The 25,536-nt window shown below is 36.6% G+C and overlaps 2 protein-coding genes and 1 long non-coding RNA gene across 3 annotated transcripts; all 3 read left to right on the plus strand.

Moving 5' to 3' along the window:
- Positions 1-7,497: 7,497 nt before the first annotated feature.
- On the plus strand, positions 7,498-10,062 carry LOC8280639 (pentatricopeptide repeat-containing protein At1g04840). The gene is made up of 2 exons (XM_015718552.3): positions 7,498-9,073; positions 9,157-10,062. The coding sequence occupies exons 1-2, from the start codon at positions 7,888-7,890 to the stop codon at positions 9,987-9,989; spliced, it is 2,019 nt and encodes a 672-aa protein (XP_015574038.1). The 5' UTR covers positions 7,498-7,887; the 3' UTR covers positions 9,990-10,062.
- A 351-nt stretch (positions 10,063-10,413) lies between these two features.
- LOC8280638 (F-box protein At5g07610) lies at positions 10,414-13,042 on the plus strand. The gene has a single exon (XM_002518024.4). It carries the CDS (start codon positions 10,990-10,992, stop codon positions 12,229-12,231), a length of 1,242 nt encoding a protein of 413 aa, XP_002518070.2. The 5' UTR covers positions 10,414-10,989; the 3' UTR covers positions 12,232-13,042.
- Positions 13,043-13,776: 734 nt separating this feature from the next.
- LOC8280636 lies at positions 13,777-16,385 on the plus strand. Its single transcript, XR_001535157.3, has 3 exons — positions 13,777-15,123; positions 15,217-15,615; positions 15,695-16,385. It is a non-coding gene; the product is annotated as an uncharacterized LOC8280636 (long non-coding RNA).
- The last annotated feature ends 9,151 nt before the right edge of the window (positions 16,386-25,536 follow it).

Consider the following 25,536-nt stretch of genomic DNA (forward strand, 5'->3'; position numbering starts at 1 on the left):
TCCCTGTATTTTATATCAATTAGCTATAAAGTCTTCTCGTAATTTTTATATTAGTCAATGCGAAGAGTTAATCGATTAAAAATATTTTCAAATTAATACTAAACTTAATATTGATTATTATACTCTTTTCTTTTTTTACTTTTAAAGTAATTATAGATTTTTTATTTCAATAGATTGAACAGATTTTAATATTTTAAAAACTATTTTTAAATCAGTGTATTTTATACTATTTTATATTTTGAGAATTTACTATTCAAGATATTATTTTTATTATTTTGATAAACATATGAAAATCAAATAATAATTATAATTTGTTATATAATTTCACTTATAGCTAGAAAGATAATTGAAAATGATTGAATTTGAATTTTTTTTATTTTTTTACGTATCCTATTTCATTTATTTAAAATAAAATGGAAGTCAATATCAAATTAATTAATCACTTATTAATATTTTCAGACATTATTAGTAAATTGTGCTAAAAATTTAAAATTAATTATATTTTAAGAATTAAGACTAAATATTATCAAAAAAAAATTACTCTAATTTAATAAAAATATAGTGAGTTTGACCTTCAATGTTAAGTTAAATTAATTTTAATTTTTTTCTTATTGGTTCACCCATAATTAACCGACATAAGATTTAAGGATCAACTAATTCAATTATCAAAAGAGAAGGTGCATTTCTAATTGTAAGCTAACCTCGTAACTTTAAAATCCTAAAATATCGTTCAAAGCATAAAGGTACTAGAATATATATAATAAATTTAGACCTAATTATAAATTAAATTCTGAATTTTATATTTTTTAATAATTTTATTCAATTATTTTAAAATTTTAGAATAAATACTTATGTTTTTAATTTATTTTTCAGATTTTTTTATGATAATTCTTAAAATTTTAAAATAAATAAAAATGACGTAAAAAGTTCATTATGCTTATTACAAAAATATCAACTATGAATTAGCAAAAATAGTTCATCCTAAACTTAATAATATACCATTAAAATATGTACATTCTATCATATATTTTACATCTTTTAATCACATACAATTAAAAATCTCACATGTATGCATTCTATCACATATTTTATATCTAAATATCTTAACGTAACAAATCAAAACCTTTTATTGACTTGCTACTGGTAATCAAAATTGACTTCTCGTCATTTTTTTTATTATAAAATTTTAAATATTATTATTAAAAATAAATTAAAAACATAAATATTAATTTTAAAATTTTAAAACAATCAGATAAAATTACTAAAAAGAGTAAAAATCAAAATTTAATTTTAAATTAGACTAAAAATTCATTTACAGAAAGAATTAGAGTGGCTTTAACTTTTTTTTCTTTATTAAGAATAAAGATCTAAATGTAAATAATAGCAAAAACACTAAATAAAGAGTATTAATATTAGTAATTATTTTTGAAATTACATGGTAAACTCTTTATCCACCTTTTCAAACACATGGAGCATCTCTTCAATATTTTGTCTACATCATTATACCAGAACTATTGTTATAGATATGATATCAGATCCATGGTCTAAATATATATAAAACATAATGTTTAGGCTATAACTTTTTTATGTACTATAAAATCTTTTTTATATAAAGTAAAAACTATGATTCTAGTAATTGGGAAAATAAGCTTTATACAAATCCTTAAGAATATCAATGGTTATTGCTCCAACCATCAAAAAGGAGGTTTGGGTTTAAAAAACAGAACAACAAGCAACAGAATGAAAAAGGGTGGAGAAGAAGAACAAAACAAATTGCAAAGGAAATGCTAATCAAGTAAACCTTCACATGTTTCATCTTAAGAACACCACTAAGGGAAACATCTTATGCAAAATGTTCAAAACTTCAGCAACTGTGTGCCCACCACTAATATGCTAATTTTTTTATGTTTAAAACTAATATATAATTAAAAATTTGTTTATTGATTAATTAAATATTAATTCCTTAATGTGATAAATTCTTAATAAATAGTTGATGAAGCATCAGTTAGATTTATATGCATTAGAAAAATAAATATTTATGATTTATTAACTAATTAATAGAGATAATAAATTAAATAATTTCATATAATAGGCCATCTTAATTATTTTTTATCAAATACATCCCCAACAAGCTCTTATGTTAAAAAATTATCAAATTTATCCTTTTATTTTGAGTTTCTTTAACTATTATGTTTTCTCTCTTAAATATAATGATAAAAGAAAATGACTTTTAATATTTTATCATTTTTCTCTTTTTTTAAAAGTTAAATTCTCTCTTAACCGATTTTGGTATCTGTCTCAATCCATACACTAAACCGATAAATCATTAATATATATATTAATTTTATACTATTAAAATATAAAATACTCATGTGTATATATATATATAAGTGATTGTTTTATTTATTTATTATTAATTACACACTATATCTAGATAAAAAAAATTCAGCTTTATTAAAACACGTCCATGTCTTAAAATAAATTAAAATAATAAAATAAATTATTTATAATTTAATAACAAATATATAAAATGTATGGTTTCTCTCACTTTCTTTTTATTATTAAAAATGTCGCATGGCCATTAACTTGGATAACAAATAAAATTTGGCAAATGGATAGACACCCCAAGTGCTTAAAATTTATCTTTATCTTATTAAGCTCTCAAATATTTGTTATTTTTTTCTTCTGCCAAAAATTCCTTGATAGTCCATAAAAGGAAAAACTTTACCTGGTAGATTTAACATTGGTCCACGTTACGCTATATGAATGGCCACTGCGAGTCCAAATACTGTTAGCTGCGAGAGCAAGAATTATTTGTTTTCACAAAATTTATTTGAAGTAGAAAAAGATAAATTTAATTGAAAGACGTAAAAGAAGAAACCTTTCTCCCCTTTTTATGCTGCAACCCTAACTTCTCTCTGAAATTTCAGCTGCCGCCCACTGCTTTTCTTTTCTTTTTCCTTTCATTTTGATCAACCGTCCTTGGATCTTTTCTCTTCACAACTTGTTGCTGCTACTGTTTTCTTTCCCTTGGGGAAAGTTAAAAGAGAATCTATATCTATATATATATATTGCTGGATGAATAGTGAAATTCAAAATTAATTTGGTATTAGTGATTTACAATTCTATCAATTTCTCGCCATTCACAGACTTCGAAAAGGAAAGTGGTATACATAGCAAGGTAAAAAATATAAAATTATCTTCTTCCCTTCTTTATTTGAAACGTTTTTTTTTTTTTTTTTTTAAACTAGCAGAGCTAAAGTTGACACCTTTAGATCAAGAAAAGATAGAAACTCATCCCTATCTCCCTTAACTAATATGTAAATTTCAATTTCATTTTTAAAGACCCATTTTTTATTTTTATTTTTATTTTATTATGCACATTAGGTGTATGACAAAATGTTTATGTTAATTAAATTTGCATCTATTTTGTGAGAATTATCGTGGTTTTGTGTGTCTATCTCTGATATTGTGCCTCTCTCAAGAGATTGTAATATACTAAAAATGTTCAATAATTAAAACCTTAATACAAAGTTACTTGTAAAATTTATTATCAAATATATAGATGAGTGCAAAGATTAAAAAATAAAATATATTCTTCACCGCTGACAATAATTCAAAATTTATTATTTCCAATATAATTCTTCAATTCAAAAAATAAAATAAAATAAAATTAACAACTCCTAATTTATGAACCACTTATGTTTGAGGATTCCCCTTTTCAAGTTAATTAAATAAGTAACAATAAGGTTTTAATATTTTAACAATTATCTTATGTCCTAATTGCCCCTTTATTTATAAACTATAAAAAATAAACAAATATTTTTTTTTTCTATTTTTTGTTGTAATTTTTTTAAAGCTTAAGAAAATGGACCAAAACACTAGATATTAGATAGTATAAAGAAGAATGAATGATTGAAATATGAAATTCCAATAAGTACAAACATGCGAGACAAGCGAGAGGCGGCAGTTAAATCCTCTAATGATCACTAGCGGTGGACTTGCCTGAGTCGACGTGGCTAATCACCAATATGTTAATATTAAACTTATCCTTACCCATTTTTCATGTTTTTAAGTTAATCTGAAATTAACAAATAAACCATAAAGATTTTAGACAAAAAAATTGTATAATTAACATCTTCACATTAATATGTAGATGGGAGAAGGTCTAAAATAACTAAACAAATTCATCATAAAAAGACTAAAATATCCTCTAAGAAATTAACAAAATAAATAAAATATTTCTTAATTGTGTCCGTATGTAAAAAAAAGATGCAAAACTCTAACACAAAACTCTAATTTCTTTTTTAATATGATATTATACAATAAAAATTTAAGGTTTAATTGCAAAAGAATACTCGACTTTTGGCGGTTTTTTCAATCTAATCACGTGTTTTTAATTATAACAATGACAGGCGCGACCTTATCAATTTTTTTAAAATCGATACATAAATGAGATTTTCAAAGAAGTTTATTTCACGTGACTACCGAAGCTCTGGTAAATTAAACACGTAAATCAGAAATGATGCATTTTGGAGGAGAAACGGTGGGTTTTTGACATCTTAAATTGAAGCTCCTTGTTTCTGCAATCTCTAACTCTAATTCTCAAATTCATCTGCACTCTCTAACCCTAGTTGTTCTTATTCTTGTGCTTCATATGCCCCCAAATTCACATTTGTCTGCTAGTTTGAAGCTAATGGTGTTGTATTAGATTGATTGAAAGTAATTCATTTTTTGTTCTGGTTGTTTAATGCTTCAACTGCGAGTTCGATCAGTAGTTCGATGGCTTCACCCTGACATAGCAATGGCTTCCTTTTACGAAAGAGGTGATGAATCATTTGAAGGTTGAAAGGGACGCATTAGAAGAGGTAGTGAAAGTGAAGATGGTAATGGAGAAAACGATGGTTGAGAAAGTATGTAGCTGTGAAGAAAAGAAGGAATAGCTTGAGTTACTGCAAAAAATTGTTGATGACTGCAAAAAGTTTAATTTTGAGAAGAAAATGCTACAAGAGAGTGTCCTGATGTGGTTTAAGAAGGCTTTATATTCTACTACTCATGATTGTGGTTATTGGTATTGGTATTGTAATACCTATGAGTTTAGCTTAACTGTTAGTTTGAGATAACATATGCTGCTGCCTTAAATGTTTGTATTATAATTTGAACTAAAATGTTGAATAAATGACAATGTTAATTTATAATTATTGAGCATTTTTATAACTGCACATAATAATGCCCTTCCTAAAAAAGTTTTCAAAAAACACCCATCAAATCCAATAATGGGTATGCAACACTTCAAAAACTCTTTCCTTAACGAACTAAAGCCTATAAAGAACCCTTTAAAAGTGCAGTCTTCATCAAGGAGGAAATCAAATCTGCCTTCCTTATCCACCCTTAGCAATTTAGCTTTATAGCCTCTTAACTTAGCATAATGTTCCTGTACAAACCCTCTTAGCATATTAAGTGCTTTCCATTTTGTCCTATAGCACTTTGTTCTTGACACTTGAACACAAAACTTATCAAGTCATCCTCCAAGTCCTTCATACTCCAATTGGCATTTCTTCTGAATCTATGTATATATTCCTTAGTTATCCAATCAGAGGTAGCTTGTCTATTTTTCATCTCCCTAGGGCACCTATACTCACCAACATATGTCTTAATAGTAAAGGTATGCTCTCTTTTAATCATGCTTCCATACAGTCTCCATGGGCATCTCTTGTCACATCTCATTTGAAGTTGGTACTTGGTGCTTCTCATCACCTGCAGCTTTGCATTGATGTGCATCTTCAAATCGCATTCCAAGAACTAGCTGTAAATACTTATGATCACATCTAGGATCATATACAACCCTTTTTCTCCTCTTTCTTGAACCCTCTTCAATGCCATCCTTATCAGTACTGTTTGAATTCACATCCCCATCAGAGCCTTCGTATTCACTTACAAAGCCAGATGCTTCCTGTCCAACATTTTCTGCCCTAGTAGTGCTATCGGTAGATGATCTTTTGAACTGTAAACCAGTATTGCCATGTAATCTGTCAGCAACCTCATCAACAGGCACATAATTCTTATACTTTGCTATACTTTTCCTTGCTTCCACATACTCATCATCATCTGACAGTTCATTATCATTTAGTCCATCATCTATGTCGCTTGCATCAACTGGTAAGTATTCAGGATTCTCTTCTGATTCTACTTGCTGCTGCAATTGCTCACTATGTTAAACATTGATATCAAACACAGTGTTCAACTCATCACATTCAATCTCATCTTCAGTTTCATCTAAATTATCTACACCTTTTGTATTTTCACTAATATAGCTAACACCAGCATTTTTTCCATGAATAGATTGACTTATGCTACCAGGCAATGCTACTTGTCCTTTCTCTCCTTCAACATAGACTTATAATACACCATTGGCATCATCTATATACTTAATCATATTCATTAAATCTTTATCATCCACTATTTCTCTTAACCCATCGTTCAAACTCAATCCTGGAATCTTATAAAAAATCTTTGCCCCATAATACTCTAGTTTTTCTGCTTCATCAAGTATGTCTAAAAATCCTATCCTATCTGGGTTTAATCCATAAGCATAATATTTCCACCTACATAAACCACATTCCCATAAACAGATGCAAAATGTCCACTATAGTTTATATACACAGAAAACCTATTAGATATTCTGTTCAAAGAGTGCATGAATGTTAATATTTCAACAAGACAAACAAAATCATTACATGAATAGGACCCTATAGACCATGACAAACTCAAATAAATTATTACCAAAATCACAGTACCCTAAAATGACAAACTCAAATAAATTTTGACAAATCTGAAAGTGCAGTAATAAAAAAATGATTCATGCCCTACCCCACACATATCGCACTCATCTCGTTAATGTAAAAGCTTTTTAGAAAAGCCATTAACAATATAATAACTTGTCCTTTTCCAGTGGTCGGTACTTCAAGAGACCACAATGTCTGATCTTCTTCAGTGTCTTTACTACTTCAAGAGACCACAATGTGTTTGATTCTTTAAAGCACTATAATGTCTTCGCTTCTTCAAACAAATGGATTCAGTAACAAATGATTTTCTCTTTCACTTTCACTCTCTTCAAAAAAAATGGTTTCAGTAACAAATAACGGCTATTTCAATTTTGGGGATTTAGGGTTTTCTTACACCATATACGCTATCATTTTGTTTTTTTTATTATTTTTGATTATGATGTTAAAAACGCACCGTTTCTCCTATAAAAAACGCACCGTTTCTGATTTGGCTTTAAAATGTTTCTATGTGTTTAATTTACCAGAGCTCTGGTAGCCATATGGAATAAACTTCACCAGAAATCTTATTTATGTATTGATTTGAAAAAATTGATAAGATCGCACATGACATTGTTACAATTAAAAATACGTGTTTAAATTGAAAAAACCGCTAAAAATCGAGTATTTTTTTGCAATTAAACCAAAATTTAATCAAGAACTAAGAACTGCGGTAGGGGGAGGTGGGACGGGGACCCAACCCGAGTCCCTCCCACCCCTGGCTACGGAGTCGCAGCCTGGTGGTTATCTTTTCTTTCACATAAGCTCCCATCGAGGTAATATTTTCTCCCAATGTACTTCCCGATTAAAAAGGTAAGTCCTCTTAATTCCCTGGCTTCAGGGTACCAAGATTGCCATCCATTCCATACTAAAGTTTGGCAAGCAGCCAAACTTCATCGACTCTAAAACTCGAATTTCAAGCTTAAGCAATGCCTTGTGGAAGTTCTTACTTTTTGTCTATTAACTGTTAGCTACTCAAACTTCATCCTTTGAACTGTTAGATCGCTTGCATTTGACTGTTATAAATTGCCCCTACAATCTTAATGCCTCTCTTCATGAAACGATAATGAGATCTCTTCATGCCCTCTTCAAATCAAGAACCTCTCCCGCCAAAACCACCTCAAGCAAATCCACTTCTTTAACCAAGGCATCTTCTCAAAATCAAATAGAAACCCACATCATACCTCTCATTCATTCCTCCAAAACCGCTCTCCAACTTCACCAAATTCACACCCAAATCCTCCTCCACAACCTTTCATCCAGCAGCCACATAACTGCCCAATTAATCTCTTCCTCATCTTTACGCAAATCCATTGCTTACTCTCTCTCAATCTTTAACAGCTACCATCCCAAGAACTTATATCTCTTCAACGCCTTGATTCGTGGGCTCACGGATAATTACCGTTACTTGGATTCTATTGATCATTTTATTCTCTTGTTGAGGTCTGATATCAAACCTGATCACCTTACGTTCTCGTTTGTGTTAAAGTCTATTGCGAGTTTGAGTTTGAAAGGGCTTGCTAGAGCTCTTCATGGGATGATTTTGAGATGTGGGCTCGAGTTTGATTCGTTTGTTAGAATATCTATGGTTGATGTTTATGTAAAACTTGAGGAAGTGAAATTGGCTCTTAAGGTGTTCGATGAAAGTCCTCAGAGATTTCATGAAGGGAGTACATTGTTGTGGAATGTCTTGATTAATGGCTGTTGTAAGGTTGGGGATATGAGAAAGGCTTTGGAGTTATTCGAGGATATGCCATTAAGGAATACTGCATCTTGGAATAGTTTGATTAATGGGTTTTTTAAGATAGGGGATTTGGAGCAAGCGATTGAGCATTTTGATCGAATGCCTGTGAAGGATGTGGTGTCTTGGACTACAATGGTTAATGGGTTTTCACAGAATGGTGATCATGAAAAGGCGTTGTCTGTTTTTTCTAGGATGTTGGATGAGGATGTGAAGCCGAATGATTTCACCATTGTCTCGGCTCTTTCTGCTTGCGCAAAGATTGGTGCCCTTGAAGCTGGACTGCGAATACACAAGTATCTGAAAGACAATGGTTTCCGGTTAAACAGAGCAGTCGGGAATGCATTGGTTGATATGCATGCAAAATGTGGGAATATCAATTCTGCAAGTCAGGTTTTCAAAGAGGCGAAAGAGAAAGATATAATTACATGGAGTGTTATGATATGGGGTTGGGCAATCCATGGGCATTTTGAGGAAGCAATTCAGTGCTTCAAACAGATGATGTACGCAGGTCTGACCCTGTACTGCTTACTCGTAATTCTATTTAAATTTGAATTTTTTTTTTGGATGACCTACACCTTCCCGTATTGGCAGGTATACAACCAGATGAGGTTGTCTTTCTTGCTGCATTAACTGCATGCACACATGCTGGCAAAATCGATCTTGGACTTAATCTCTTCAACAGCATGAGGCTTGATTACTCCATCGAGCCCACCATGAAACATTATGCATTGGTAGTTGATCTGCTAGGCAGGGCAGGTCGGCTAAATCAGGCTCTCAGGTTCATTCAAAGCATGCCACTAACTCCAGATTTTGTAGTATGGGGAGCACTTTTTTGTGCTTGTAGGGCTCACAAGAATATCAAATTGGCAGAGTTAGCATCACAGAAGCTCCTGGAGCTTGAACCTAAGCATCCTGGGAGTTATGTCTTCCTATCAAATGCTTATGCTGCAGTAGGTCGATGGGAGGATGTAGAGAGAGTGAGAGTTCTGATGCAGAATAGAGGCATCGAGAAAGATCCAGGGTGGAGCTATATAGAGGCAGAGGGCCAAGTGCATAGTTTTGTAGCTGGTGATCAAGTTCATAAGGATGCAAAAGATATATACTTGAAATTAGAAGAAATAGTGGCAGTTGCAAAAGAACAAGGGTACACGCCAGGAACTGAGTGGGTACTCCATAATATCGAGGAAGAAGAGAAAGAAGATGCATTAGGAAGTCACAGTGAGAAGTTGGCACTTGCATATGGGCTTATCCGTACTTCTCCCCATATAACTATAAGAATTGTGAAAAATCTTAGAGTTTGTGGGGATTGCCATTCTCTGATGAAATATGCTAGCAAGATGAGTGGAAGGGAGATTGTACTGAGAGATATAAAGCGATTCCATCATTTCAAGGATGGTGTTTGCTCATGCAGAGATTACTGGTAATGCAGTATGTGATGCTGACCTTGTTGCGCAATTCCATCTTTTATATGGAGAAGAACCATCTTACCCCATCATACATCATACTCCTCAATTCTTGAATCTATAAATTTTGTGAAAAAAGAAAAGAAAAAGAAAAGAGCTCAACTAGCCACTTTCTTTCACATATATTCTGCATGAAGTATTAATCTGTTAGGCCGGGCAGCTCGGCTGCGACAAGCTCACAGGGCAGGTCGATTAAAATGAGCTCTCAGGTTCATTGAAACACAGAAATAAAGATAATAACTCTATATTTCGTCATATGGATAGCTTTTTATCTTTTCTTATGTGCTTGTGGAGCTGTCAGGAAAACAAAAATTGACAGAACTAAATACTTTAAATGAATTCATAACAATGCCAAAGATGTATACTTCAAATTAGAAAAGATTGGAGAAATGACAGGAATTGTCAATGCAACTATACTTAACTACGAATAGGAATTGTCTTCAACTAATATTATATACATACTTTAACGCTACAGACGATTAGTAGAATAGGGTATATAAATATGAAGGAAATTACATAATGCGAGAAAAGAAATTCTGGATGTATATTATTGGCCCCAGAGAGTCACAGTGACATTCCAATTCTGTCTCTGGATAAACACGAACGCGTGCGTGCAGCCCAACTAAGCGAGGCTTCCTAATTCTACTCCAACTCAATCTCTTATCTGCTAGTGTAGCTTTCTTGTATTCAAAACAAATCTAAAGGAAATATTTATGAGAATTTGGTGTATTATGAATATTTTAAATTTTAGTGTTAGCTAATTAATTCAAATTTTATTATTTAATATAGTATTGGTTTGTTGTATAAATATAGATTTCTTCCAAATCTAGGAAAGGATTTTCCCAAATCTGATCTGTTAACCTTTGATTCTCAAGCTTGAAACTGAGTTTTTTTTTTTTTTTATATTTTATTTTATCAAATTGGTGTCTCATTTCCCGTACAATCCCAATAGTTGAAGAAGATGGAAGCAAAATCCTCTGCAGAAACAGTCGCCAATAGTGTTGACATACTCGCCGAAATCCTACTTCGACTGCCTATTACCCGACTCCTGCGATTTAAACTCGTTTCAAAACAATGGCTTTCGCTCATCTCCGATCCTATATTCAGCCTCTACCACACTCGCTCCCACCTCCTCAACTCTAGTTCCGCCATTCCCTCTGCTTTGTTTCTCCATAATCCCTCCTCCCTTGCCCGTCAAACTCAGCTGCTCTCTCTTACAGACGTTCCCGTACCCTCCAAACTCCCTAATATGAATTCTGGTGCTCCCGTCCGTATAAAACAGTCCTGCAGCGGGTTGCTTCTTTGCTCTTCCACAACACCGTCCCTCCCCACCATTGTAGGCGATGAAACCTACATCTTCCTCGATGATGATTATAATGATAATACAGTTGCTACTAGTTATTTTATTTGTAATCCCACCACAAACCAATTCAAGATTGTTAATTTTCCTGTCCCATTTTGCTATAGGTATAATGTCGCTGCTGTTATTTTGGCTTTTGATCCTTTAAAATCTCGTCACTATAAACTTCTCTCTCTTCGATATTCTTCTTGTAAGACAAAGTTTCATATCCATAGTTATTCATCGGAGACTGATTCTTGGAGTCTGTTACCTCTCAATATCAACCTATCGTCCCTTGTTGATCACTCCTTTCTCTTTTCTTCTGCCATTTACTGTAGAGGCGTCGTTCATTGGCGACCACCTACTAAGGGTCGCGGCACTTGGCTGTGTCTTGATGTTAAGAGGAAGCTGTTAAAGGAAATGCCACAGCCTCCTTCATATGGATCAGACAATAGGATCGTAATTCGATATTTTGGAGAGTCTGGTGGCCGTTTGCATCTTGTGATGGGGGCATCACTTCATGATTTTCACTTTGATGTTTTAGAGTTGGCTTTGGATTATTCTGAATGGTCAGTGAGGTATCGCATTAATCTTCAGTCTCTGAAAACGGAATTTCCCTTGCTGGCTTGGCATTGTCCGTTATCTCTTTACCCGTTTTCAATTCTGGGTGTGGTTTGTCCTGGGAAAGAGGAAGATTCAGTGGTTGTGATACTTGTAGATGGTGTAGCCTTGGCCTATAATTTCATTCATGGCACATCACTGAAGCTTTATTATGTCGAGCCATGTGATGTGGTGGACGATGATGAAGTGAATTGTAATTGGCCTCATGCATTTACACACTTCCAGAACATATTTCGGTTATGAACACTTCTACTTGAATCGATATTTCATTGTTCATATTGTTGCTTAATTAATGTTAAATATCCAATTGTTTTTAGGTACCTCCAAATCCTTAATGGACTATATCTTCTTTTTTTTTTTTTTTACAATTGGGGTTCTCTTTTTTTTTTTTAATGATTCGTAAGGTACGTTCAGGTTTGATCTGTTGCAGTTTGCTTGTTTGCTTGCTATATGCATATCTAGGGAACTTAAAACTTGTCTTACTCGTGAGCCCGCACAGAGGTACAATGTATGAGTGCGATCCTTAGTATGTAAATGCACACATTTGATACTTGATTTTTGATGGGGACTTCTATAAAAGATTTAAGAACTCGTCTTAGAGAGACTCACAACTCATCAATCATAACTCATCGCGTCTCTCCTCATTTCTAAGACCACTCCCATTCCAGAAGTGAATATATTGATACTACTTCTATAAATATACTTTATCGAAAAAAAGTTAATGCTAATGCAATCTTTACATAATATTCCTTAAACCCCTACTAAAGAAAAACTTGTCATTGGTAGAAATAAGCTGTAACCCATGAATGTAGAAGTTTACCATTCCAATACCTAATCTCTATTTTTCTTAGGGTTTACGGCTGCATCAAAGTTAACTTTCATAAAATGTTGTCCACTCAGTGCTACTACCAATTGAATTAAGCAGTTGAGGTTACGTAGCAGATACGTTGAACTTGCACCGCTGGTTGTTGGACTAAATGGTCAAGTCCCTGAGAGTGCAAGCTTTCAAAACAATAATGCCCCCAGTATCTGAAGTTGACAATTCTCGCACTGCTAACCTTTCAAACAATAACTCAAAAACACAGCCAACTAAAACCAAGTTCTCTGGAGCATTAATGGATCGAAACATCAGTTCTCAGGCCAAGAGGGGATAACAACCAAACCGCCCTTGCTAAATCACACAAGAAGAATTTTTATTAAGATGAACTGAAATTTTTTATATTTCTTACATAGGTGAAAGTATAAAAATTCTTAGTAAGATGAGAGTATTAAAACTATAAGTTTGTGATACAGACAAAAATTCGGAATTCTGATTTATATGCCGATCTCTAAAAGAATGAACTAATAATGGTATGGAACCTGTAAAAAAAAAGCTAAGTGAAGAGTCCCAAAAGTGGTGGCCCGAAAAATTACTTTGATAGTCAAGTTAGTATTTGGTTAAAGATTTATAAAAAGGTGTTTAAAGGATGCAAAGATTGTCATACCTTGCTAGCTTCTCTCTGGTGGTATTTATAAGGTGTGGGGTTTGGGAGTTATTTACCTAATAGATAGCATGTAGTGGGGCTTTGATGGTGGAGAGAATGGATCTCTATATTCAAGGAGGAAGTGCTAATCGTAGGCATGACCAAGTTTGCTGAGAGATTTGGTTATCCTGATGTAAGTTTCGGAGGGATTAGTCTATTGGGGCGAGCTATAACTCACCTTAGGGCGACCTTTTTATACGAGCTGTATCACATGTCCCCCCCAAAAGATCTGAGTTAACGACTCAGAAGGCGCTTAGTTATTGGCGATTTATATCAATTGTCAGGGTATTATTATGGTGCCTGCCAGTGGCGCTTTTTTCGGGTATTTAAAATTTTGAAAAGATAGCAGTTACTGAGAACCTTGATATTTTCACTCCACGCGTCCTTGGAAAGGTTTGTGAACCTTCAACGAGCGTCCTTTCTTTTTCTTATTAGCATATTTTGGGTTGTGTACTTTTATCAAATTTAAGCATTTTCTCTTTCATCATTTGGGTTTTCCTTTGGATCTTTGTTCTCCCGAAAATTCCTTTGCTGTCTGCTGTGTTCTATCATTCTCTAGTGACCGAAGTTGACGATGTTCCTCTTTGTTCTTCGGTGGTCTTCTTTCACCGCGGTTGTTCCTCGGGGAATTCCTGCACTTCAATACTTTTATCTTCGTCACCTTGTTTTTCTTGAGTATCGTCAACAGTAAGTCCCTTGTTCTTTTTCCCCTTCTTTTTTGTAGCCATGAGTGGGTGTGAGGATAGCCAAACCAACTTTTAGGAAACAAGAGTCTCGCACTGCCGGTGGGGCGAGTAGTATGAGTGTGAGTGTTACTTCGAACTTGTCTGGGATAGAGAGAGGTTTTAAGCGAGTCATGGCTTTAGTGCAAAATCCATTTGTTACAGAGCCTTTAGGGGAGAGTCTAGAGGGGTTAACGACGGTCCCTAGGTCAAAGAAAAGTGTTAGAGAGATACCTTGTGGATTGACTAAAGGGCAGATGGATCGCCTTCGCACCACCTTCAAGATTCCTTAGGGATATACCTTTAGGTTACTAAACCATGGGACTTTTACAGATCAACCTTTGAGTGACTCCAATAGGATATTGTATGTGGAAGATCTGAAGTCCAGTCTCCACTTTCCGAAAGACAAGCTATATGCCGAAGTTCTTAGGGAATATAATATTCCTCCGTGCCAACTGCGTCCGAACTCCTGGAAGGTGCTCTGTGGGCTCCAAATTTTGGGCGAGGTTCACAGATTCAGATTCACTTGTAGGATGGTTAGGGAGTTATATCCCTTGGTGTTTAAGAAGGGTTTCGACCACTTTAGTTTCTAGAGGGGGAGGAGGATCATTGATCTTCCCCCTTCAATCAAGAATTGGAAACAATTATTTTTTATAGTGTCTAAGAAGGGTTGGAGCGATCTTCCAAAGGAGCGGGTGACCTGTCGAGCATGATTCTTGAGGAGGAGTTGCTCGAACTCTATTCACGAGAGAGAGAATACATCGAGACATTGTATTATGCGAGCCCTGTTTCTGGCATTAAGCTCATTCAAATATATGAGACTTAGGAGCCTCTTCCTGAACAGAAAAAGAGAAAGAGAAAAATTCATAGATCTCGATCCCCTAACACAGGTAGTGATCCATGCGGTAGTTTCTTATTCCGAGATCTGCTTTCCCTAGTTTGCAACTCTTACCGAACTGACCATAAATGTATATCTTTTGCAGAGATGAAGTCCATGGTATAATGTATGAAGGAATTGAAGGCACAAAAGAATAAACAGCCTTCTGCCTCTTCGGTATCAGGGGAATCGAAGGGTCATTCTCGGTGAAGGAGAACTTACAAAAAGTCTTAAAAGCTCCATCACCTCTTGCCCTGAGGGTTGAGGAGATAAAGTAATATTTGAGGCGGGGGGAGCTCACCCTTCTAAACGACTAAAGTTAACAGAGGAGATTACTCAAATTACTGAGGTGGTGGAGAAGAAGTATAAAGAAAATGCTTCAGTGAGGAACCCTTCTATTGCCTCGGACGTCATGTGGGCTCTCCAGTTACCCAATGATTCGGAAGTCTTTAACGAGCTTACTGATGCGGAAATCACTAGTAGTGCTCATGGGCATCTAGCTATGGTAAGTTACTTTATCCTTTCATATATTTTCTCCTCAATAACTTTAGTGCAAATAAGGAACTGATTGGTGTTAATCTTAGGCCTCTTAAGCTGTCTTCGCTTTGCTTTATCGAATGCTAGAGTATCGAGACTGGGTGAAAGGTGTTTGGCAGTCTGCCAAGGCGAAGTGGGAGGCGAAAGCTAAGGCCGAATTTGAGAAGTTGAAGGCCAACCACCAAGCCTCTCTAGACATAGAAAAACAGAATCATTTACCACACGAATCTGTTTTGAATGCCAAAAGAGATTCCTTGGCTTTCGAGCCGGAGGAGGCAAATGGGGTTGTGAAGAAAAGCCGACAGGATACTCTTCATCTTGAAGGAGAGCTCAGGAAGGAGAAGGCCGTCATAGAGGGGCTCAAAGAAAAGTTGCTGGTCAAACTTATCTCCTATTAGGAGAAGGTAGCTGTTGAGGTTTGGAGGCGATTCCCCAAGCCGGACCTGGAGTTTATCGATGAAATATATCCCGACAAGGATCCTGCTCCTGAAGTAGAAAGTGGTGATCCTCTTTCGACTCCTAGCGGTGATCTTGAGGCATCCCCCCCTCTTCCTACCGTAGATCTTCCAGCTCCTCCTCCTCCCCCCTAAGGCGATCTTGTTACTCCTCTAGAAGTTGTTCTTTTTATGAACAACTATGTAAAAAGTAGTGTAGTGGACAACGTTCAGGAGTGATTTGCTGGAGATTTTCACCTTGTGTAAATAATTTTATTTAGTCAATATGATTTCTCTTTTCTTCCGTTGTTTTCTCCCTTTTTTTTGCTGGCGTATCTTGCTTTAGAGATCACTTGTCGAAATTTATTTGAGTTCCTTTAGCTCGATTTATGCCTTTTCGTATTTTTTTAGGACTCCTTTTTGGAGATCCCGAGTGTGCATTGCTTTATGGAGTAAATTCATCTTTGTTGGAGGAACGTCCTTGGGAATGATCATTGTAGTTTCGTTAAGGTGTTCTTTTCCAGATATAACCATAGCAGCAAGATCATCATTTGGAGAAAAAGATGTATCAAATGTATTACTTTGATAATAAATTAGTTGGGTTACTCTTCAAAAGAGATGCTAGATCAGTTTTGACGATAATAATAATATGGATCTGAGGTATAAGCCCTTTCTAAGGAAAGTAAAAAACTTGTAAAAGTAAAATGCTTATGACCATCATTTAAGCTCCTTCCTTCTATTAGGGATAGACTCTTGGATTATCCGAGTTCCAAAAGTGGGGGAGGGTCTTGCCTGATCCATCTTCTAGTTTGAAATCTTCCAAGCCTAACACCTTGGCGATTCTGAACGGGCCCTCCCAATTTGGTTGGAGTTTCCACACCCTCACATTGGCCTTGAAGATGTCAGTTCTCCTTAGCACCAAGTCTCCTTCTTGAAAGACTCTTTCCTTTACATGCTGGTTGTGGTATCTAGCCATTCTCTATTTGTATGCAGCCATCTGCTTGCTGGCCTGGTTCCTTCGTTCTTCAAGCAAGTCTAGGTTAATTTGCTGTTCTAGCTCTTGGTTCGCCTCGACCCGCTTCCCTACTCGGTAGCTGGGCATGCCTAATTCGACCGGTATCACTGCTTCTTATCCGTACATCAAGGAAAGGGGGTTTCGCTAGTTGGCTCTCTTTGAGTAGTTCTGTAGTTCCATAATACCTTGTATAGTTTGTCTACCTACTGAGTCTTCTGTTCATTCAGTCTCTCTCTGAGTCCTTAGAGAATGATTCTGTTCGCCACTTTCATCTATCCATTAGTTTGAGGATGGGTGACTGATGTAAAACGTAAGTCAATATCAAGTAGCACACTACTCTAAATTCAGTTGATCAAACTGCTTTCCATTAACTGAGATTACCACCTTCGGGATTTCGAACCTGCAAATAACAGATCTAAAAAGAAGTTAGTGATTTTCTTTTGTGTGATCTTTACTAGAGGCTCGACTTCGATCCACTTTGTGAAGTAGTCAATGGTGACAACTAAAAACTTGGCCTGGTGCAGCGATGGGGGATATGGCCCTAAAATGTCAATTCTCCACTGAAAGAATGGCCAAGCACATCCAATTGGGGCTAACTCCCTTAATAGCCTTCTTGACATGGGAGCATGCTCCTGGCACCGAACACACCTCCGAACCAACTCCTTGGCATCTTTCTTCATGCTCGGCCAATAGTACCCTTGGAGTAAGGCTCTCATACAGATGCTTATGCTAGCATCGTGTTCCACAAATCCCCTCATGGAGTTCCCTGAGTACATAATCTCTTTCTTCTTCAGTAATACATTTTAACCATGGGTCGGTAAAAGACCGCCGATAGAGATCGCCCTCATACATATTGTATTTGGAGGCCTGGTTAACCAACTTCTTATTTTCCTCAGTAAATCCTAAGAGTATATCCCTTACTAAGTACTGTATTAACGGATCCATCCAACTTCCCTCCCAACTGAATGGTAAGACTGATGCACATTCATAGAAGGGTGACTTTTGAATCTCTATACGTATTCCTCTCAAGCCTACCATCCTCCCTCCTGCAATTGATCTGGCTATCTCATCTGCCCTTTCATTTTCTTCTCTCGGGATTTGCCGAACCTCCCACGATCTGCCACCTAATTTGCCTGTTTTGATCCCCTATTTGGCCCATTCATTGTACTTCATCAACCCTGGCTCCTTGACTGGATAATTGCCGGTGATTTGATTCACCATGAGCTGTTAATCACTATAAACCACTAGATTATCCATTTTTATTTGTCTGGCCAATGACAGTCCTGCTAAGACTGCCTCATATTCTGCTGCGTTATTAGATATTATGAATTCTAATTTAACAACATACTCAAGGAGAACTTTATAAGGACCTTTTAGCACTATCCTAACTCCGGATCCTTTTAAATTTACGGCTCCATCTACATGCATTTCCCAAATCTCTTTCTCATCCTTCTGCTGCTTCCCTACCGTAGGAGTTAATTTCGCCACAAAGTCGGCCAAAACCTGAGCCTTCATTGAATTTTTGGGCTCGTATTGGATCTTCAAACTTCTAATTCTTACCGCCTACTTATAAGGACCTTTTAGCACTATCCTAACTCTGGATCCTTTTACACTTACGGCTTCATCTACATGCATTTCCCAAATCTCTTTCTCATCCTTCTGCTACTTCCCTGCCGTAGGAGTTAATTTCGCCACAAAGTCGGCCAAAACCTGAGCCTTCATTGAATTTTTGGGCTCGTATTGGATCCCCAAACTTCTAATTCTTACCACCTACTCAACAATTATGCCTGTTATCTCATCTTCTTGCATGATCTTCTTTAAGGGGAAATCGGTCCATACCATGACCTGGTGTGCTTCACAATAGCACCTGAGTTCTTGGCAGGTGACATACAAAGCCAATGCATGCTTCTCCAACATTGGGTAACTTAACTCGACATCATGCATCACTTTGCTCAGGTAGTATATGGGGTAGTGCTATCCACCTTCTTCCCTTACAAGAATTGTTGCCGCTGCTCTCCACCTGGAATGGAGCGACTCATAAGAGGAGGCGAGGCCAAAAATTGTTTTAATTCTTCAAACAATTGCCGACACTCTGCACTCTACTCAAAACTCTTAAGGTTTTTAATAGCTTTGAAGAAAGGTTGACATCGCCTGGCGGAGCAAGAGATGAATCTTTCTAGTGTCGTCACTCTTCCATTCAGCCTTTGTACCTCTTTGACATTAGTTGGAGGATTCATCTTTAAGATGGCATCAATTTTATCAGGGTTGGCCTTTATATCCCTTTGTGATATCATATAACCCAAAAATTTCCCTGCAGGGACTCCGAACACACATTTTTCCGGGTTGAGCTTTAAGTTGTAGGTGGCGGCATCTTTAACACCATCTCTACATCTCTAGGATGATCCTCTTCCTTCTCGCTTTTTATTATCATAGCATCTAAGTACACTTCTACATTCTTTTCGATCATGTCTTTGAAGATGCGATTGACTAGGCATTGTTACATTACTCTTGCATTCTTTAGTCCAAATGGCATCATTCGGTAACAAAAGCTGCCCTAATCTGTTATGAAGGATTTCTTCCTCATCGAATTTATGCATCCTTATCTGGTGATATCCCGCTTTAGCATCCAAGAACGCATACAACTTGTGTCCCATTATAGAATCTACTAATTGATCAATACTCGATAGTGGATAATTATCCTTTGAGCATACTTTGTTAATGTAGGTGAAGTCCACACACATCCTGTACTGATCATTAGGTTTCTTTACCAGCACCACGTTCGCGACCCATTCAGGGTAGTGCACTTCCTTGATCATATTGGCTCTTAGTAATTTTTTTGATTTCCTCCGCAATGGATATCTACTTTTATGGAGAATATTTTCTCCTTTTTTGCACCACTGGTTTGACGGAAGGGTCAATGCTCAGCTTGTGGGTGATTATATCACGACTCATCCTTTCCAGATCTTGAGTCTCCCAAGCAAGGGAATTCACATTGCTTACAAGGATTATAGTGATTTCTCGAGTCAAGATTTTATCAAGTAATGCCCCAATCTACACCTTCTTGCTCTTCTTTAGTTCTACCTGCAGGCTTGGATTTTCTGGAGAATGTTTTCTCCTTTTTTGCACTATTGTTAATAGATCAGTGGAAATAGTTTTTGGTACAATCGAAGCTATAAACCGAGCTTGGAATAAACTGGATAGCTGGCTTAATGAGGTAATTGATTTTGGTGGCAGAGTCTGATACTAGTCTTGAGCAAGGCCCTTAAGTGTGGTAGGGAAGAGCTTGCAAAGGACATGGTCCAAGTGAGTCTGGCCATTGATTATAGTTTGATATTTATGAATGTAAATCTTTAGGCAAGCAGATCCGTTATAAAGGTCTATGTGAGTTGAAATTCTAAATTTTGCTGGGTATGCAGGCATCACTATGGTGGCACTTAAAGGGGAATCCGTCCACAATAAAAAATCCATTTCATTCATTCGTACACCAATATTTGACATCACCTCCTGAACTCTCTTCTCTAAATCAGTGGGATGAGTTGCCTCATCTGGCTCCCCCTTAGACTAAGGTAAATCCTGATCAGTCAAAACCACTTTGTTTGCATTAGAAGGTATTCCTTGACTTATAGAGTCCTTTTGATTTTTGACTGACATTGGTTGCTTTCCCTTATCCCAGGCTCAAAGATCAGTTAGCGAAGTAGGTGGATTATTAGGTCGCTGGGTAATGGCTTGGTTCAGCTCCTTGAGCTGAGTAGTAAATTCAGAAAAAAATGGCTGCAAGATTAACATTATTATTGAGAGGTGGGTGGTTAAGGTTGATTATATGATTCTGCTTTAGCTGTGGTTGAGAATTTTGGGTATGGCTGTTGGGATGATGAGTGGGGCTAACATGGATTTCTTTATTTACAGAATGGAAAGGGAACAAGTTTAATCTTAATCCCCTAAAGCTGGAAGAGGAATCCATCAAGAAAAGTTCTTTGTACTAAACTTTTTAAGGACAGCATTCCCACACTCACCGCACCAATTGATACAGACAAAACTAGAATTTTCGATCTATATGCCGATCTCTAAAAGGATGAACTAATCACGGTATGGAATCTGCAAAATAAAAACTAAGTGAAGAGTCCCAAGCATGGTGGCCCAAAAAACTACTCTGACAGTCAAGTTAGTATTTGGTTAAAGATTATAGAAAGGTGTTTAAAAGGTGCAAAGATTGTCATACCTTGCTAACTTCTCTCTGATGGTATTTATAAGGTGTGGGTCTGGGAGTTATTTGCCTGATAGATAGCGTATAGTGGGGCTCCGATGGTAGAGAGAGTGGGTTTTTATATTCAAGGAGAAATTGCCAATCGTGGGCATGACCAAGTATGCTAAGAGATTCGGTTATCCAGATGTAAGTTTTGGAGGAATTACTCTATTAGGGCAAGCTATAGCTCGCCTTGGGGCGACCTTATACGGAGCTGTATCAGTTTGAAATGAAATTTTTAGGTGTACGTCGTGGTATTGGTATTATCCAAGTTCATGACAATTGATGATCTTCAGAATGAACCATCTGAAATGCTCCTTTAAGTTTCCAAATTTCCTAAAATTTGAAACTGTTTAATACTTACTTGAGAACTTTTGTTTATTGTCTGTATGGCTCGGGTGTTAATTGTTTGGTCGCCACTGTTTAATGTCAATTATCCATGCACATCTCAGTTCTTTCCTAAAGAAGAATGTTGCATTTTCCCTTTTTTACCAATAAAGAAATTATTTCTTACTAATAATGAAATTATTTCATTAACTCCTTGAAGGAGATTCAAAGATCAGCTGGTGGATTATTTTAAGAACCACCTAATGAGAGTAACAAAAATATGAGGCTTTGTTGATCCAATCAGCCACCTTATTCCCACTCCTAGGCATATATGAAAATTTATAAGCATGAACTGCTGGAGTTTCAGCCAATGTTTGCCATTGCAAATTCTTGTGAAGAATGGGCTATTAAAAGGGTCAGACAACTGACTTTTACTGCTGAGGCTATAAGCACATTCCACTTGAGTCTTCTGCATGCGCTGTCTTATCTGCAATCCAGTACTAACACTGTTTCTCTTGTACAAGTGGTTAGAAGAGAAGGCATTGAATTTTGGCAAGAGCTTCTTCCAGTTCCATGTCTAGTTTTCTTATCCTGCCAGGGTCCTATTCAAGTATATATGCATGACCCTATCACATTTTTCTGAATGAATTATCTAAACAATTCCAAGATAGCCTCCTTTAAAAACGAACCCATATCATCCAAGATTGCCTCGTTTGATTATCTGAGATAGCCTCCTTTAATTATCTGAAACGGTGCTCGTGACCATCTCTTTGATTATCAGAATGATGGTGCTCGTGTCCAGATAGAGCAGTCCTGTAATGGCTTGCTTCTTTTTCCTTTCAGGCTAGCATATGCTTCCTCCGTAGGAGATGGTGAAAATGATGTCTTTCTCCATAAAAGTAACACTACTACTAGATATTTTATTTGTAATCCCACCACAAAGCAGTTCAAGAGAGTAAGATTTCCTAGGGAATTAGTTATTGGTATGATGTTGGAGGTGTCTCTTTGGCATTGATCCTCTAAAATCGCCCCATTATAAGCTTATTTTTGTTCGGTCACGTTGGAATACAAGTTTAAATCCATATATATTCATCAGAAACACATTCTTGGAGCTTTTTAGATACCGATAATGGTCTAACATCCAACAACCACGCACTCTTTTTATTCTTCTGCTATTTATTGTAGAGGCGCCATTCATTGGCTGTCAGCTACTTATAGTGGAGTTTCATTGTATTTTGATGCTGAGACAAAGTTATTAAAGCAAATGCCAGTGCCTCCATATCTAGGCCAAGAGATAACTAGAACTTTTGGGGAGTCTAGAGGGCCGTTGCATCTGGTATTCGGGTATTCACCATGGGATGGCTTTGGATTATTCTAAATGGTCTGCCAGATATCATGTTAATCTTGGATATGTAGAAATGGCATTTCCCAAGATAGCTTTCGAATTGTTCATTAGGAAGCATATTTCCCGAGATTAGGATTTTCAATCCTGAGTGTGGTTTGTGTTGACAAGGAAGAAGAGAACTCACTAGTTGTGCTGTATGGGGAAAATGCACCTTTGGCCTATGATCTCTGCCATGGCACGTCGAAAAAGCTTCGTGATGTGGAAACATTCCCCTACTGCCAAGGTACTGGATTATGAGTGGTCTTATGCATTTAAATACTTTTCCACCTTATTTTGTTTATGAACAACACATGTGTTGCTCTTACAGGGGAACCATTTCCATTGTATGCTAAATGGTAATGTCAATCTTTTCCTTCTTTAATTCTTACCAAGTTTTTACGGGGGTCGAATTATAATCCAAACTTAAGACCTTATAGACTAGCAAGTATCAAAGTTGGTCCCCTTCTCTGAAGATATGACGAACCACCACCTACCAATTCCTGCTAATCAACTCCTTAATGTCTGTGATAAGATAATGGGCACTAACCTCAACTTGATGCTTGGTAACTAACTGAACCACGGGTAATTAGCCCGACTGGTACCAATCCTTGCCACTATATATCAATTTGATACCAAGACTTTAATTTGAATCGATTTGATGACAAACGTACGTAAAACTATTTCAATTTAGTCCCAACGGTCAAATTCCAACAACTGGTGGTGACGTGGCATGCTGAGTAGGAATTTTCCGGGTGTTTTGCCCACTCAGCGTATGCCACGTCAATTAATGACGCTGACTCACTAAATCCCCAAGTTAAACCTTAATTCCCCTAGTTTCTCCTAATTAAACCCTAATTCTATTTCCCTCTCTTCTTCCCCGCTCCTCTTCCCCGTAACTCCCGTAACTCCTGTTACCCCCAAAGCTATCTTATGAAGTATTCTCCAGTCCATAGCTCTAGAGGACCTTTCCTGGATAAACTTTTCCAAATTACTATCGGGCAAATAATTATATATGAGGAACATTTCAGTTTCACTGGCATGATAACCAATTAGTGTGATAAGATTTGGATGATGGAGCCTTCCAAGGGTTTTAATTTCAGCATGAAACTGCTAAACACCCTGGAATCGTCCAACTGCAAGTCGTTTGATTGCCACTAAGACCCCAGGAGATATTTCTGCTTTGTATGTAGCCCCAAAACCTCTATTGCCAATGCAGTTCTTTGGCATCAAGCTCCCAAGTAGCGCACGACATTCTCATATGTCAAGGGAACACCAATGTCTGTAAAGATTGTTACTTCCTTTTGGTAGTTCCCATTATTTTGGACTTTGGGCTCCACTTTCTAGTATAGAAAAGAGCACAATCAGAGCTACAAGAACCGAGACAATGGTCACGATGCTATTGATGCTATCTCAATTGAATTGAACTGTTGCTCCCACTCCTTGGTTCCGATTTCTTTGGTGAAACAGCATAGCTTTGTGAGCTAGTAGCAATTCCTGGATCTGGAGTTGGAACTATTAAAGAGAAAACATGGCAAGGCCGTAGATAAGGATTTCCAAGAACACTGCTGCATTTCATCAAATTGTTACTTAATGGCAATGGCCCAGATAAGTTATTGAAAGAGACATTGAAGAGAGGGAAGAGGAGCAGGGAAGAAGAGAGGGGAATAAGAGAGAAGAGGGGAATAAAAGAGAGGGAAATAGAATTAGGGTTTAATTAGGGGAAATTAGGAGAAATTAGGGGAATTGGGGATTTGGTGAGTTATCGTCATTAATTGACGTGGCACATGCTGAGCGGGCAAAACACCCAGAAAATTCCTACTCAGCATATGCCACGTCACCACCAGTTGTCGGAATTTGACCGTTGGGACTAAATTGAAATAGTTTTACGTACGTTTGTCATCAAATCGATTCAAATTAAAGTCTTGGTATCAAATTGATATATAGTTCCAAGGATTGGTACCAGCTGGGCTAATTACCCCTGAACCACTACTGTACTGCAACTTGGACCTTTTCTACACTTTTAAAACCCCACAGTTGAGCAGCCATAATTAAACAACATCCAATATTCAAAGAAAAGCCACTCATGACTGATCCACCTGCCACAATGGTCTCTTAAAACACCACCACCACCACCAGCAGCAGCATAAGCTTGACCAGACCTAGCAATGAAGGAACCATATATGACTGTGTTTAGGCCAACATGGAGCAAACCACCCCATCAAAGCCTTCGTTCTTGCTCTACCAGAAAACACACGCTGCCCCCATAAATTCTTCAGTATTGCTTATAACCTCATTGGTAGGGATTACAACAGGTAGGGCACCCGCCTAGTTAATGTTATCCAAATCCGAACCCGTTTAAATTATAATTACTAGAACCTGTCCCAAATCCGTTTAAAAAGTTACCCTTATTATCCAAACCCATCCCAAATCCTAATAGGATTACCTGCAAACTACTCGAACCTGATTAAAGCCCATTTAGATTAAAT

The sequence above is a fragment of the Ricinus communis genome, chromosome 9 (assembly GCF_019578655.1).
Source record: "Ricinus communis isolate WT05 ecotype wild-type chromosome 9, ASM1957865v1, whole genome shotgun sequence".
NCBI lineage: Eukaryota > Viridiplantae > Streptophyta > Magnoliopsida > Malpighiales > Euphorbiaceae > Ricinus > Ricinus communis.